This window comes from Staurois parvus, unplaced genomic scaffold (genome assembly GCF_062004578.1).
Source record: "Staurois parvus isolate SC_StPar_1 unplaced genomic scaffold, SC_StPar_1.0 ptg000525l, whole genome shotgun sequence".
In the NCBI taxonomy this organism is placed as follows: domain Eukaryota; kingdom Metazoa; phylum Chordata; class Amphibia; order Anura; family Ranidae; genus Staurois; species Staurois parvus.
Window position 1 is genome coordinate 2,163,047 of NW_028318321.1, and position 16,781 is coordinate 2,179,827.

The 16,781-nt window shown below is 39.8% G+C and overlaps 1 protein-coding gene across 2 annotated transcripts in view; it reads right to left on the minus strand.

Annotated features, from left to right (window-relative positions):
- Positions 1-12,367: 12,367 nt before the first annotated feature.
- Positions 12,368-16,781, minus strand: part of COL17A1 (collagen type XVII alpha 1 chain) — an 81,074-nt gene continuing 76,660 nt past the window's right edge. For both annotated transcript variants that reach the window (XM_089690271.1, XM_089690272.1), the window contains exon 57: positions 12,368-15,772. In XM_089690271.1, the coding sequence (XP_089546397.1) occupies positions 15,723-15,772 (50 nt within the window). In that variant the 3' untranslated portion in view covers positions 12,368-15,722. The remainder of the gene's footprint in view (positions 15,773-16,781) is intronic.

Genomic DNA, 16,781 nt, shown 5'->3' on the forward strand with positions numbered 1-16,781 from the left:
ATGCACTTTGGAAATAATTTTTTCTCATGGTTTACTGAATGAAGTGAAGCTCTGCTGACTTCCATCATCCAATCCAATCCAATCCAGGTGCAAGCAAAAATGCTGTTTTTTTATTTGCTCTGTACATTATTGTGTATTATTTTCACCACATTCACTAAGATATGGGGAAGATTCTACTTCCCTTGCAAAATGAACAGGCTATTAGTAACTCAACCCCAGTGTCTGAGCCAATCTGGAGAAGGTCTTCAATAAAACAATTGGAGATTAATTAGCAAGAAGCAACTATTGAAGAATACTTAGGTTAAGATTATGTAATGTGCAACATGTAGTGTTCAGCAGTCAGGACTATGTAATGTAGAGCAGGCTGCAGCAGTCATTAGTATGTAATGCACAGCACAGCTTACCGAATGCATTAATCTGAAGTGTGTCTGGGGTATGCACTATACAAAATGGTCAGTGTAGGGCCTCTTTATATTAGTGGCCAGTGGAAAATGCCCATTTATGCTGTGCTGATGGACAGTAGGAAGTGCCCTGTGTTGTTGTTCAGCAGTTATGAAGCTCCCCCTTTTTTGATTGTTATTGGGTAGCCCCTTATACAGTTATGGTAAGTGGTGAAGCACTCTTTATGACAGCGGTAAGTAGTAAAGCTCTCCCTTACAACAGTGACCAGCGGTGAGAGCCCCTTAAACAATGGTGGTAAGTGATAAAGCGCCCCTGTTTGTTGGAGATCAGCAGTAAGTGCCTCTGTTCATTAGTGGTCAGTGGTAATTGCCTCTGTTTGTTGGTGGCCACCTATGAATGCCTTCTCAAGAGGGCGGTCAGTGGGCACAAAGTACAGCAGATCATTAGTGTCATTAAATACTTACCTAAGAGAAGATGCCCAGGTCTCACACCTATGTCTACCACAGGGTTGGGCAAACTGCAGCCCTCCAGCTGTTGTGGAACTACATGTCCCATGAAGCATTGCAAGACTGACAGTTACAAGCATGAATCCCAGAGGTAGAGGCGTCATGGAACTTGTATTTCTGCAACTGCTGGAAGGCCGCAGTTTTCCTGCCCCTGGCCTACCACCCCCCTGGGTTTCTGCTGAGTAACATCATGCAAGAACTATGCACACAACATGAGGTGAGTATTACCCTGCCTGTCCCTACCAGCATTTAAGTGTTTATTCCTTTGTACATAATTCATTTTGGTGTGATACAGAGCAGAGGCATTGCTAGACCCTGGGCATGATGTCAGAGACCTGGGCCTGTGCACAAGGAGTTTGGCAACACTCATGCTAATAGGTGGATATACTTTTCATAAATGCACACAAGAAGCAATATACTGAATAAAAGAATTGATATTTTAAACTTAAATTTCACATCTGCTGGGTGGAATGTGTGAAAATAGGTAAATACCTCAGCAGAATGTAAACCATTCAATTTTTATTATGTAAATGTTTTATTTTGTATTCAATTCAGTTCTATCTAGTGCACTGGAACCCAAACGTTTTACTCCATTACACTGTAAATCACTTACATAGATATTGTATCCTAAAGTGTTCAGGTTCAGGATATAAATGTCAAGCAAAAACCTTTCATTACTAGCAGTCCTGTACAATATGGACATTATCATTGGAAATGCCAGAGTAACCTTTACAGTTGTCAGGCTAGATATGTACGAAGATGAACCTTTCACAGATAGTTCTGGAATGGTCGATTTGATGTCAATATTAGAATCTGCTTTAGTGCTACACCCTGAGTAGGTGAGTATGCAGAAATCTTTTTTCATTTGTTTTAGTGTTCTTTCATTATTAGGCTAGAGCAGGGTTAGGCAACCTGAGAGCCGCAGGACTTCAAGTTCCATCATGCCTCTGCAAGTCATAGCTGTAACTGTCAGTTTTGTAATCTTTGCAATGCCTCATGGGAAATGTAGTTCCAGAACAGCTAGAGAGCCGCAGGTTGCCTACCCCTGGGCTAGAGTGAAAACATTTTAGATGAATTTTGTGATATTCTGTAACATTTGATATTTTATCTATTCCAATTATTACAGCGTATCTAGACCTAAAAAACAAAAATGTAATATGTTGTGCTTACTAGCCCTTAAATGTAGTAGATGCATTGGGAAAAATTGCTTCCGTACAGTGGTGGACAGAATGCCACCCTTATAGATAGCTAAACAGATCACTGGTTTCATGTAGCTGACTCTGCCAAATGGTGGTCCTGGAACTATGCTGGCACCATATAATGAGATGTGAAAAGGCAAAAGAGGGTGATAATAGTATATGATTATATTAACAAATGGACAATAAAAACAGGCTCATCACAAATATCAGGTAGGAAACAACCAGAACTGTTGTTCATGCCCCCAGATGGGCTGGGATGGTTGCACAAAGGCTTGCAAATACTGACGCATTTCGACGGTGCCCCCTCTTCCTCAGAGCTAAATATCTGCTGCGCTCCATGTGTTATGATATATAATCTATGTATTAGAACTATGACCACTGGCTCCAATTCTAATTAGCAAGGGGCTGGGTTAATTATGCTCATCAGGTACTTCAGAAATTGAATCACAGGGCTAACAGTTATTTACCAATCAGATGGCAGAGGAAAAAAATTCACCATAATGAACTCATACATATTCATACAATGTTATACAGTATTTTAAGACACACAAAACCACAAATCATAAATGTAGCACTATTCTCTCAGGAGTTGCTAATGAATTGGTTCCCCCCACAGTCAAGCAATCCACATTCTATACACAAGCTTGCATCCAAAGTCAGAAATCAGTCCTTGTTTTGTTTTGTTGTCTTATTTAGGGGATTTAGAACTGGGATAGGGTAAAGGGGGTATAGGATGCCCAACGGAACCAACAATTGAGGACAAACTTTCTGGAATTACTCACAAGCTTTATCTGTAGCACAGTCTCTGTTGGAGAGCTAGCCAGCATCTCCTCCATGTACTACCCCAGACCATAAATGAAATTCTCCTCTTCACCCAGCAATCTGGAGGTTTTCCTGAGCATGGGATCTGACTCCTGTCCCTTTAAAAGGTGAACACTCACTAGTTAGGGGCTAATCTGGTTTCCCACCAGAGTGCTCCTATACCCTATCCACCCAAGGGGTGCAGCTGTACTCATTCAGATCATCTCCTGTACCACTTGTGGGTTGGCTATCAGGTGGGCCGCTCCTTCCCTGCCATACAGGTTGTACTCACTCAGGGGAACAGTGAGTTCCAAGCTTTCCACCTTTTCAACTCCAGGCTCGCAGGCAGGCCCCCTCCCATTAGGCCTCCTGGCAGCCTCCAGTTCTCAGCCTCACATCTTCCACTCGACTCCTCTCCCACACTCCACACACCTGCCTCTGATCAGGCTCCAACACTTTTAAGGGTGTCCAGCCCCTTGCCAACCTCTTGTTGCTGATTGGCTAGGACCCCTCAAGAGTGCAGCTAGCCACTCCTCATATCCACCCACTGCCTGTAAGGATTTCTCCAAAATCCTTAGAGCAGGGGGAAATTCCAGAGGGGCTGACCTTCAGAGCCTCTCAGCCCTGACCACAATTTGACCCCTCTGGCTATTACACCTGAGCTGCTACTCAGCTCCTGTCTAACCATTAGGACCTAGCTCCCCATAGCTAAACTAGGTGGGTGCTACATGAAAAATAAAACCATACATTAAAAAAATGCATAAAGAATGTAAAGGGCCCTAGTACTGCCATGCACAAATATATCACTGTATATAATGTATGATGTCAGTAGACGGATATGCACAAATTACCTTAATTACAAATGTGCAGTGAAGCAGAGCCAGAGAGAATAATCTGCTCATATTTTTTTATTATTCTATTATGTATTTAACACTTGCTCTGAAAACCTTAAATTTCCCCTCCTGTGCTGGAACACACGCCCGGTCCGATATGCGGAAGGCTCACACTGCTATAAACTCCAGATGATACATCTAGTTTCAAGCTCCGGTGATCTGTCCAATCTGCACAGAGGGGGCGATGCTGTACACACACCTCTGTGCTGGCAATGGTACTACCCTGAGGCACACTGCCAAGTCAATGCGAATCACACATTTCCATCAGATAGTTATGTTTTTTTTTCTTAAAATGATACATTTTCTCAGTTTAAACATTTGATGTGTTTTCTATTGTGGCATTCTGCATCTATGACAGCAATGTGACTTCATATTAGAGGAGTCTGGGTGCTTAACTGGCCTGCCTGTATCCCAGACCTTTCACCAATTGAAAATATTTGGTGCATCTTAAAATTAAAAATATGACAAAGAAGACCCAGGATTGTTCAGCAATTAGAATTCTATATCAGTCAAGAGTGGCACAAGATGCTAAACCGTGGTAAACATGGCCCTTTCCCAACTTTTTTGAGATGTCAACAATTTTGAAACTATCTTATTTTATTCTTAAAATAGTACATTTTCTAAGTTTAAACATTTGATATGTTTTCTGTTTTCTTTTGTAAAAATATACAGGTTTATGAGATTTGCAAATCATTGCATTCTGTTTTTATGTAGATTTTTCACAGCATTCCAACTTTTGTAGAATTGGGCTTGTATACAGAAAGCTGGAGTATCAACTTTAGTACTAATTTAGTGCTACACCCTTAAGAGCCGCTGAATCTTTTTGGGTTCCCTGTCTGTTCTGAGCCTGGTTTGGAAGCACGACCCCTGCTGACACCACCGTAAACCCTTGACCGAGAGAATCCCCTGGTCCTGGAACACAAAGTAATCACACGGTTTAAAGAGAACTAATATTTTGATTGTATTAAGATCAAAGCAAAATAAATAGTCCAAGCACAAAAAGCCTTTAGACACTCTGCAAAGCTCAGCCAAGTAATCAAACAGAGTACTACCTTAGAAGAAACCCAAAATGTCCTGCAGGATCAGAGTTTAAATGACAATCCCTACACTGAGATATCTTTCCCAAAAATGAGCTGTAATAGGCTATTACAAATTTAGGCTATCTGACTTTTGGGTTCTCAGTTGTCTGGGAACAGGGTTTAACTAGGAGAGGAATATACAGATGCTCATGTCTCCTTTAAATCACCCCATTATATAAAAGAAAACAACTTTTCTGTGCGCTTGTTGGGGCCCTAGTTGGTGCCCATTAAGGTCTCGACCTTAATGGGCATGGTCTGTCTGCCTGCAGGGTCAGCTCTCCTTTTTTGTTTGAGAGCAAGATTTATTGAAGAAGGAAAAGTACAATAATAGGAAAATGTTTCTCTTGACTGATGGTAGCAAAGTTAGAGAAAGGGTCCCTTAGTGGAAGTAGGTAAAGGCAAGGATCAGTATAGATGAGGAAGGGGTGGGAGTAGACTCCAATAGAATTTGTATTCCAATAGGTAGGGAATTGACTTGATGAAGCAAGCTCCTTTAAGGCTATGAAATGTTGGAGATGAAGTATTACCAGTGTCACTGTCCATAAAGAAACGTGCTGCAGAAATAGTCCTGTGTTTAGAACAATGGGGGTGGGGGATACTGAAGCTGTACTGAATTGGGTAAAGAGTTCTGTGTTTCAGGTGGTAGACTGTGATGCAAAGTGTACTGTACTGATTTGACTGAGAAAACAACAGGATATCTGGTAACTGAAAATAGTTTAAGTTGTAGAACTCTCTCACCAAGTCTGTAGTCTGAGCAGAGTGAAGAACGATTTCTTGGTTGGGGGGGCCCCCTTGTCCTCTTGGTCATTCTGAGAATGGGAAATGATACGGTCTGCCTGCCTGCAGGGTCAGCTCTCCTGCTTGTCAGCAATGGCAACTACCTGTACTCATTCCTTCCGACTCTCTGATGCAACCCGATCTGGCTTGAGAACTCTGAGTCTTGAACCAGCATCCAGCACATGTCTTCCATCTCACACAGTCTTTCTCCTCCCTCCAGGAAGTTCTCTGGCTTTTGGTTATAAAGGCTCCCACCAGGGGCGGACTAACAACTCATGGGGCTCTCAGGCAATAGGGGATCATGGGGCTCCTGTGTCCCAAACTCAAAAAAGCCTATGAAAAAGGTACCAGGGGCATCTCATGGGGCCCCCTACTGACCCCGGGCCCTCGGGCAGTGCCCGAGTTTCCAAATGGTCAGTCTGCCCCTGCTCCCACCCTTTTACCAGCTCCTCTGGGAGATATAGTCTGCTTTCAGACTGTCTGTGCACAACAGTCCTGCCTTCAGCATACACGTTTAACACTACCTAGCTATACTCAAGTTTGTTAATCAACATCCTGCAAACAGTAAAAGTGTAGTGTGTTACACCCTTAGTGTAGATCTGTGTAGTGTTAGATCTTTAGAGCCACCAACCAGATGTAAATCTACCTTGGGAGTTTGAATATGGTTAATTTTGGCAAGCAAAGGTCAAGGAGTTTGCATAGCACAGATTAAAGGAAGCAAGCACTCCCACTCCTCACAAAGAGCTGTCTGTGCTTTGACTGGAGTGGATTACATAAACTTTATGTCCAAAGTTTACCAGCATCTGACCATAACTCCTGCTTTATGGCCAAAAGTATGTGGACATGCCTCAAAATTATTAAGTTTAGGTGTCCAGTGAAGGATACTGTTAATGCTATAGCATACAAAGACAATGTAGATAATTGTGTGGTGTTAGCATTGTGGCAACAGTTTGGGGTTGATCCTTTTTTGTTCCAGCATGACTGTACCACTATTCACAAACTCAGATCCATAAAGACATGGTTCAAAAAGTCTACTGAGGACTTTAGTAGCCTACACAGAGCCCTGACCCCAACCCTACTGAACACATTTGAAATGAATAGGAATGCTGAAAGCGAGTCAGGTCTTCTCAAACAACATTATCACCTAACCACACAAATGCTCTTTTGGCTGAAGCTGCACAAATTGCCATAGACACATCTATGGAAAGCAGGTTGAAAGCTGTTATAGCTACAAAGGGGAAGTGGGAAGGCAACACCACCTGACCCCTGTGCACTGTGCTTTATGAGTTTCAGGAATGGGTTCATCTGTCGATGGGACTGTATCTCCCAGACCTGTAGATTGTAGTTCACCAGTGGTGTCTCTCAGCAGCCAGCAGCAATTAGTAATTAGTCATCATCTGAGGCGGGTTGCTGGGAGGGTATTTAGTTCTTCCTGTGCTATTCCTCCTTGCCTTGGTGTTCTGCCAAAGTGTCCCTGATCTGTGAACCTTGTACCTGTACGCTGCTCCTGATCCTGATTCTCACCTGCCTGCTTGTTCCTGTTCCCATGTACCCTCTCCCTGTCCTGGCTTGCTACCTGCTCCCTCGAAGCTGTACAGCCATATCCTACTGTCTGTATATACAACCCCGGGCAAAAAGTATGGAATCGCCACTCTTGGAAAATGTTCATTCAATTGTTTAATTGTGTAGAAAAAAATGAATCACAGACATGCCTCAAAACAATTTTTATTTAACGTTCCAACCTTCTGGAACAAAATTACTAAATCACCAAAATGACTAAATTACTAAAAATCACAAAACAAATTAAAAAGAAAGAAAACTGTAGTCAGTTGCAACTGTTTTTGCAGATCAATCAGAGGAAAAAAAATATGGAATCACTCAATTCTGAGGAAAATATTGTGGAACCATGAAAAGTAAAACACTACAGTACACAGCTAGTACTTTGTTGCACCACCTCTGGCTTTTATAACAGCTTGCATTCTCTGAAGAACTGTCGACAAAGAGTATTCTTCATCAATCCAGCTCAAACTTTCTCTTATTGTAGTTGCCAGATCAGCTTTGCAGGTTGGAGCCTTGTCATGGACCATTTTCTTTAATTACCACCATAGTTTTTCAATTGGATTGAGGTCCAGACTTTTTGCAGGCCATACCATTGACATTATATATCTTTCTTGAAGGAAAGTTTTCATGGCTTTTGCCCTATAGCAAGATGCATTATCATCCTGAAAAATGATGTCATCATCACCAAACATCCTTTCGATTGATGGAATAAGAAAAGTATCCACAATTTCAATAAAAATTTGTGCGTTCATTGAAGATTTAATGACTGTCATCTCTCCCGTACCTTTACCTGACATGCAACCCCATATCATCAATGATTGTGTAAATGTGCATGTTTTCTTCAGGCAGTCGTCTTTAAACATTTCAGTGGAACTGCACCAAACAAAAGTTCTAGCATCATCACCCTGCCCAATGCAGATTCATGATTCATCACTGAATATCCCTTTCATCCAGTCATCCACAGTCCATGACTGCTTTTCTTTAGCCCACTGTAACCTTGTTTTTTTCTGTTTAGGTGTTAATGATGGTTTCTCTTTCGCTTTTCTGTTACAGTTACAGTTTGGTCACAGACATTGACTCCAGCTTCTGCCCATTTGTTCCTCATTTGTTTTGTTGTGCATTTTCAGGGCATATTGCTTTAAGTTTTCTATCTTGATGCTGTGATGTCTTCCTTGGTCTACCAGTACGCTTCCCTTTTACAACGTTCCCATTTGATTTGTGCTTGGTCCAGATTTTAGACACAGCTGACTGGGAACAACCAACATCTTTTGCAGCATTCCGTGATGATTTACCTTCTTGAAAAAGTTTTATATTCCTCTTCTTTGTTTCAACTGACATCTGTCGTGTTGGAGCAGGAGCAGACTGACCATTTGGAAACTCGGGCACTACCCGTGGGCCCGGGGTCAGTAGGGGGCCCCATGAGATGCCCCTGGTACTTTTTTCATAGGCTTTTTTGAGTTTGGGCAAGGACACAGGTGCCCCATGATCCCCTATTGCCCGGGGGCCCCATGAGTTGTCAGTCCGCCCCTGTGTTGGAGCCATGATTCATGTCAGTCAGCTTGGTGCAACAGCTCACCAAGGTGTGCAAGCACATTTTGTAACTGCAGACTAATTAGCAGATGTAATCTGATGCAGATGTTTGTTTTAGAACTGCAAGGTACATGATCATTCCATAACATTTTCCTCAGAATTGAGTGATTTCCTCTGCATGATCTGCAATAAACAGTTGCAACTGACTACAGGTTTATTTTTTTTAATTTTTTAAGTGTTTCTGAAAGCCAGAATGTTCAAGTGTTAAATTAAAATAGTTTTGAGACATGTCTGTGATTGTTTTTTTTCTACACAAATAAACAATTTAATGAACATTTTCCAAGAGTGGTGATTCCATACTTTTTGCCAGGGGTTGTATAGTTATTTAGTTGGTTTAGTTAGTTTGTTCATTGTTAGCACTTCATTCATTAGATTTTGGTATATTGCAGGTGTGTTTATATTATTGTCTATTTATTGTATCTTTAATAAATCACATTATTTTACACTATATTTGTGCCTGGTGTTCTCTGTGCAAGTCCACACATTTCTGGTCATGCCTGTTTCACAGGATAGTAGCATTCAGTGTGTTACAATGAGTTCCACACTCCTGATCTATATACACTGAGCTTTGTACTGTATTTCATCTTCCTGACCACTGCACTCTTTATGCTCAGTGACTATGTTAATGAAGTTCTTCTTTACGTTAGGCCATATGCAGAAAGTATATGTAATGAAAGAGTTTTACAAATGATGTTGCTGAGCTTTATATGTGTCTGTTAGACTCCTGCTTGTTGTACAGTAATAAATTAATATTTTTGGGTAAAAGAACTGTTGCAAATGTCACTGTGTACAAAGTAAGTAGGCTAAGCGGTTTTAGTTCTCGTTAAAGTGATATACAAAAATTCAGTTTTTTTAAGCAATTTTGGCAGCTGATTTATTCACTCACTAAGTATTAGGCATGTGCATTTTGTTTTGATTGGTTTTTGGAGATTTGGATGTATACAAATCTTTGAATAGACCTAGTAACGAAGGTCAATAATCCAAAAAAAGTTATAATGCAATTAACAAATGCATTTGTTTAATTCGGATGATGTCACAAGATGCGATAGTAGTTTGGGCCCATGTGCAAATTAATTTAATTTTCAAATTCGTTCGATAATTCAGATTTAGATAACAAATGAATCTGAATTTTGTTCCGTTATTGAGATGCACATGACACCAGCCGATATTGTCCAGTCAGCTCATGCCATTTCTCTTGGTGGGTTGGACTAGCGTCCAAAAATATTGAATCGTCCAATTTGATAATATATTGAATATATATTAATCTTTCAGAAAAACTGCAACATTTTTAAAATCCAGCTGGACTAACCAATATACAAAACGAATGCTGAAGATATTAAACAAATTCCAAAAACTAATCTGTTCGACATGATGAATATGATGGAACAAAATTCTTCAATGAATGAATGCATCCAAAACAAAATAAACATTTCCAACATGCACATTTCTACTGAGTATGCAGCTTCTTTTATCTCGAAAAACCTTGCTTATGTTATAATTTAAGCTGGTGCTATGAATGCTCTCCCAGGTCTCCTGTCTCAGGGTGGCTTATTTCTGTTGCAGCATCCTATGGAACCACCCTTGTATGCAAGAAATAGTGTCTCCCTACACTCTGCCTATCAATAGAAACACACAGCCTCATAGGTTAGGATGTCAGGGCACTCCCCTACACTTGCATTCTTCACCCAACATTCTCCAAACAGACTGGCTCTAGACTGCACTGTTCACTGTTAACTTTTTCCTGTGAACTAGACATTCAGGAAAGTAGTGCTTGGAGAGCAGGAGCCAGCAGAGAACAGCATTGGAAGTTGTAAACTGCAAGTGCTGGGGGAGAATTTGAACTATATGTTCACTGGGGAATGTTTATTTTATCATACTCAGTGTGTAAGGCTAAACATACTGAGAGTTGAATACTACTAGAATGTACAAAGGCTGTACCAAAAGTAATAGAAAAGTGGACATAACTTTTTTTATCAACTTACATACACTCACTGACCACTTTATTAGGTACACCTTGCCAGTACTGGGTTGGACCCCATTCAGAACTGCCTTAATTCTTCATGGCATAGATTCAACAAGGTTTTAAGAAGGTGTTGGGAACACTACAGATTTGTCGGCTGCACATCCATGATGCGAATTTCCCATTCGACCACATCCCAAAAGTGCTCTATTGGATTGAGATCTGGTGACTATGGAGGCCATTGGAGTATAGTGAACTAATTGGGGTTGATTTACTAAAGGCAAATAGGCTGTGCGCTGCAAGAGCACTCAAGTGCACTTGGAAGTGCATTGAAAGTACAGTTACTGTAGATCTGAGCGGAACATGCTAGGAAAATAAAAAACATAATTTTTGCTTGCACATGATTGGATGAAAGAAATCAGCAGAGCTTCGCCTCATTTCAGAGCTTCCCCTCGGATATAAAGCAACTGCAGTTGCAGAGCACTTGAAGTGCACAGTATAAATAAACCCTATTATGTTATGTTCAAGAAACCAGTTTGAGATGATCTAAGCTTTGTGATATGGTGCATTATCCTGTTGGAAGCAATCATCAGAACATGGGTACTCTGGCACCTGGTGTGGTCTTCTGTTGCTGTAGACCATCTGCTTCAAGGTTCATGTTGTGCATTCAGAGATGGTATCTTGGTTGTAACGAGTGGTTATTTGAAATACTGTTGCCTTTCTGTCATCTCAAACCAGTCTTCCCTTTTTCCTCTGACCTCTGACATCAACAAGGCATTTTCGTCCACACAACTGCCACTTACTGGATATTTTCTCCTTTTTCGGTCCATTCTCTGTAAACCTTAGAAATGGTTGTGCATGAAAATCCCAGTAGATCAGCAGTTTTGAACTACTCAGACCAGCCCGTCTGACATAAACAACCATGCCACATTCAAAGTCACTTAAATCCCTTTTCTGCCCCATTCTATGCTTGGTGTGAACTTCAGCAATTTTTCTTCACCACATCTAGATGCATTGAGTTGCCGCCATGTGATTGGCTGATTAGCAATTTGTGTTAGCAGGCTATTGAGCAGGTGTACCTAATAAAGTGGTCGGTGAGGGTAGATCTTTCAAACTTCACATGTTGGTAGAGAAACTCTGCTTCATGGTAACTCTTTTTCTTCATTTTCATTGTATGTAAATAATGGATTCCAAGCATAAGCAACGTGCGATCATTGATGAAGGAGGGGTGCAGGCTGTCCAGCATCCACAGAATGCTGCGGAATGTTTACAGAGATGATACCATCAACAAGAGCAATGTTTTGTCACTGGTCACTCTAGTCAATGGCGTAATGTCTGTAAATATTCTGTAGCCTTCTGTGGATGTTGGCCAGCCTGCATCATTCCTTTGTTGAAAAGTCAATGACAGCACTTTGCTTCTGCTCGGAATCCATTATTTACCTGCAATGAAAAAGAAGAAGAGTTATTACAGAGGAAGTGTTCCTCTACCCACATATGAAATTTGAACGCCCTATGCACACTTTTGCAATGATCAGCCCTCATATTAGAAAATTCCAATATTAAAAGTTGCAAATATAAATATTAAGGATCTCAAACACCATTTAAAAAATTTATTTTATTTTGTTTTACACAAAGTGCATATGTGTCTGATGTCATTACAAATTACAAATCTCACACAAAGTAAAGCAACTGTTAAGTAAGAGTACAAGTCAAACATCTATTGAATGATTCTCATCACCTACAGCAAACCAGTTTTCATGCAGACCTGCAGCGTGAACACAGTGGGGTTGATTTACTAAAGTTAAATATACTGTGCACTGTAAGTGCTCTTCAAGTGCACTGCAAGTACAGGAAGCTCTGAAATGAAGCAAAGCACTTCTGAATACTTTCATCCAGTCATGTGCAAGCAAAAATGCTGTTTTTTTATTTCTTTGCATATTCCCCTCAGATTTAGAGCAACTGCACTTTCAGTGCACTTGCAGTGCACAGCCTATTTGCCTTTAGTAAATCAACCCCAGTGTAGGCAGCCATGCTGGGACTAATCCATTATTCAATATCACATGGACAATCAATCATCCAGGAATTGATGACATCACTGAAGTATGAGGACACTGGTTTGTTGGAACCAAGCAGCAGCAATTCTTGGTTCCAAAAAATATGGCTAAACATGAAAAAACAACAAGTACACTTTAACATCTTTGGACAAACTGAATGTCCCAATAACTGTGGTTTTCCAATAAATTCTTGCCTGTACATTTACACAACAGCTGCTAGAAGAATGGCTGAAGGCAATAACTTACTACATCACTATCCAACTTAGTCCTCAAAGATCTCAGTTCTTCCATGTTTTAGGATTCCTTTAATAACAAAGAGAGGCAATATCAATGAAGTGAAATAACTGGTCTTTCTGGAAAACATGAATGTGGACCTCAAGGACTAGAGCTGGACAGTACTCACTTACCATATGTGTTTCATCAATACAAAAACATGAACGTAAAATTACTGAAATATACAGGTTCATCCATTATACTGTTACATTTACCAGGAGGAACTACCTTTCATGACTTTACAGTAAACCTATATATTATTTATGATGTTGTGTGAGGTCTCTCCTACTCATTTTTCTTTTATATTCTAAATCAGTGGTAGTCCAACCTGTCCCGAGGCAGTGCCAGACATTTATGGGGTAATATTTCCACACAGCACAGGTAAAGTCTAACAGCTTATTAAACTTGTCTAAATTTCCATAAAGAATCCTTGTCTTGTTGCTGACACTAGAGGTGAGGTTTGAGACTATAGGGTTGATTTACTAAAGGCAAATAGGCTGGTTACTTTGCAAGGGAATTTTTTTATTAATATGGTAAAGCTTTGCTGACCTTAGCCAACAATGTAGCAAAAAGCTTTGCAAAGTGAATTTTATCCACAATCAATAAGCTAATGAAAAATTCCCTTGCAAAGTGAACAGTCTATTGGCCTTTATTAAAGCAACCTTTGTTTATCATGGCTTCTGTGTCTTTGAGTTGATTCTTCTGAATCTGTAAATGGGGTGAGCCTATTGACATGCAGTATAAGTATTTGCACTGTTCTTCCATGTCCAAAGGAGTATTTTAATCGATCAGGTTTTTTTTAAGGTAGTGTTTGACCAAAGAGTTCCATAAAGGAACTCATTTCAACTACAACTCTGTGTGTTGGAATGAAAAGTCTGTAGTGAACCATTGAGAGTAGCGGGCCAAGAGAAGAGCTTTGAATAAAGTTGGCTGAGAGAAGAGTGAGTTTTTAGAAAGCCACTTTTGACCCACAGGCAGCCAGCTGTATAGATAATTGCTAAATAATCTGGACAATTTGAAAGCTCTGAATGCTTTCAATAGAATAGGATGGTACATTTAGAAATAAGAAAAGATCATATATGCAATGATTCATATTACTGTACTATTTCATTTGCCAAATTTTTGGAAACAAAGTGAGTATAACAATATCAATAAAATATTCCTAATGGTTAAGTGGGATACTAAGGTCATGAATTTGGTATTGGTGTATTCGGTGAAGAAAATATCTAATTATTTTGTTAGAGAACCCATTTTTCTGATCCATAATTAAATGTTTTTGTGTACTCTCTTCTCCCCTTTTCATTATCTACTCGATTCCTCTATTGTCAAGTCAAGGTTTTTGGTGTTGTCTATATTCATAAAGTCCAGCATCTCGAGACTTCAGCTGATACTAAACTATGCATGTGCCTCATAGGTATATCTACAGATTGTCAGTATTGACTTCTTTTTGTATTCGATATGTTCAATAAATACAACAGGCTGTTGGCCTTCTTAGTGCATGGATATACCAGGCTTGTTTTATCTCTACATCTTGTAAACTTTTCTCTAAACCTCTGCCTAATGGGCCGAAACTGCCAAATACTTTTAGGTTTCAAATTATATTTAAAAATATAAAAGATATACTATGGATACTGAAATGTGTTTGTAAAAAAAACATTTTTAAATGTACAAGTTTAATTATAAAATAACACTCACAGCCATATCTGTATTAAAGAATAAAAGAAACAAAACAATAAAGAAAATATATTGGAAGACAAATGTATCATTTATAGTACCAGTGCCATTGTACACAAGTTGGGTTCCCAGATTGGTTTGGCCAGGGAATTTCAGGCAACTTTGGTTGTTGTTGAACTGTATCTTTGTCCTTTAACCTTGTGTTGACAAGTTTGCTGGAATTATTAGTTCAATAACATCTAAAGGTCTGTGTTTCCCATCTGTGGTTTCTGATGTCATATAATGGCACTGGAGTGGATAACATAGGAAGTAGGTACTGAGTTACATTCGTGTTTTCTCATGGCATGTATACAAAATTGTGTTACATTTTTAGGGTGAGTATGGAATTGTTTTTCATTATTCAATAATTATATATATTTGGTAAATCCTTGGTCTTCTTCCAAGTTAAGTAAAACGTCCAATGTAATAATAATCAATACCACAATGAAACAAATTGTTTAAACACTGTGTGATAAATCTGTGGCACCTCACTGATACACAATCCCCAGTAGGAATTACAGGCTGTATCTCTTACACTGGTCACTGCTTAGAAAAAACAATTTTAATGCCCATTGACTTTTAAAGTATTATGGCATTAACAATTCCAAATTTTTCTAGTGAATATACTAACAAACATAATGAATATCTTTACACAACTTTACATTTTCTCCAAAGTCATAGACAATGTCCGTATTAATGGAATCGGTGGAAAGTGAAGAAAAAATGTTGAGTGGCTGATATAAATTATTGCTTGTTGTTGCTCTGAAATGTCCTTGTGGGAGAGCACTGTGTCCAGATCCTATGTGGACTGCTGGGTGTACAATAACAAAATTGATGTACTTTCAGCTTTAGTTTATGGCTCTCATCATATTAAGCAGCAGATGATCCTGGGAATCACTTGCCAAGATGGTCTTGTCAAACACCAAGGCTTCTTCTTTTTCTTTTTCCTACAATTATAGAGTCACCTACAAAAACAAAAAAATTTAAATTTAAAGTATGTCATGAAAAAAGCATAAAGCCTGTCATTGCTGCCTTTCCATTCTGCAAATCCTACTTGCTTGGCTGTCATGTTGACCCTCTTGCTTCAATGTGGTGTGTCTGATACAGAACCAACATACAGAGCAGGTCTTCTAACTTATTTCTGAATTTCCTGCATAATTGTCCCAGATCATTGACTCGAAAAGTATTGAGGCCTGGCAACTAGTTGCTTTAGAGGAATTCAGCAATGACAGTTCCTATATTTCTTTGTTTCCAGGTGTTAGATATATTTACGTAATTGAATACTGTGCCCTGGTACCTTACCTATACCTTAAGACTATATAGCATGGCACACCATCATTACAGAAATGGGGCCCTAGGTTCAACCCCCACCCTCTGCCCAGGGTTTAAATTTATTTACCATGTTTATATAGCTGTCCTTCTCTATCTACAACTTTAGTAAGTTAACACTATCCAAAAAAAAATGTTAAAAAGAACTCACCTCTTTGGTGGGTGCTGAGTCAAAACTTTATTCTTTTAAGGAGCTACAGCCGCCAAAGAATATTCATATTCCACCACACTTTTAGGCTAGTCAGATGCTTGGTCTCTCTTTGTGCTCTGTGGTTCCATCTACTGGCCCATACATCACTACTGTGTCTGGTAGTGACATACAGGCTGGCTTATGGGACTGCAATGCAAAGCAGGGGCACAGGCATCCAACACACCCGGAGTTGTCAGGTTCTTAAGATTCTGCTTTAGGCCATAGATCTGCATGAAAGTGAAGCTATGACTCTGTCCGCAGGAGAGATGCTTATTAAGATTGTTTTGCAGGCAGCTTATTATTCCATTTTTGTGGATAGTGACTAACTTACATTTAGTGGCTTCTGACCAGGTAGGCCCTAGACTGTGTGTTTGACTGTGGTAGGACCATCGGTGTGTAGGCTGCTCACAAGATAAGACTCTGAATAAATGTTCTCCAAACAAAGCTGGAATATG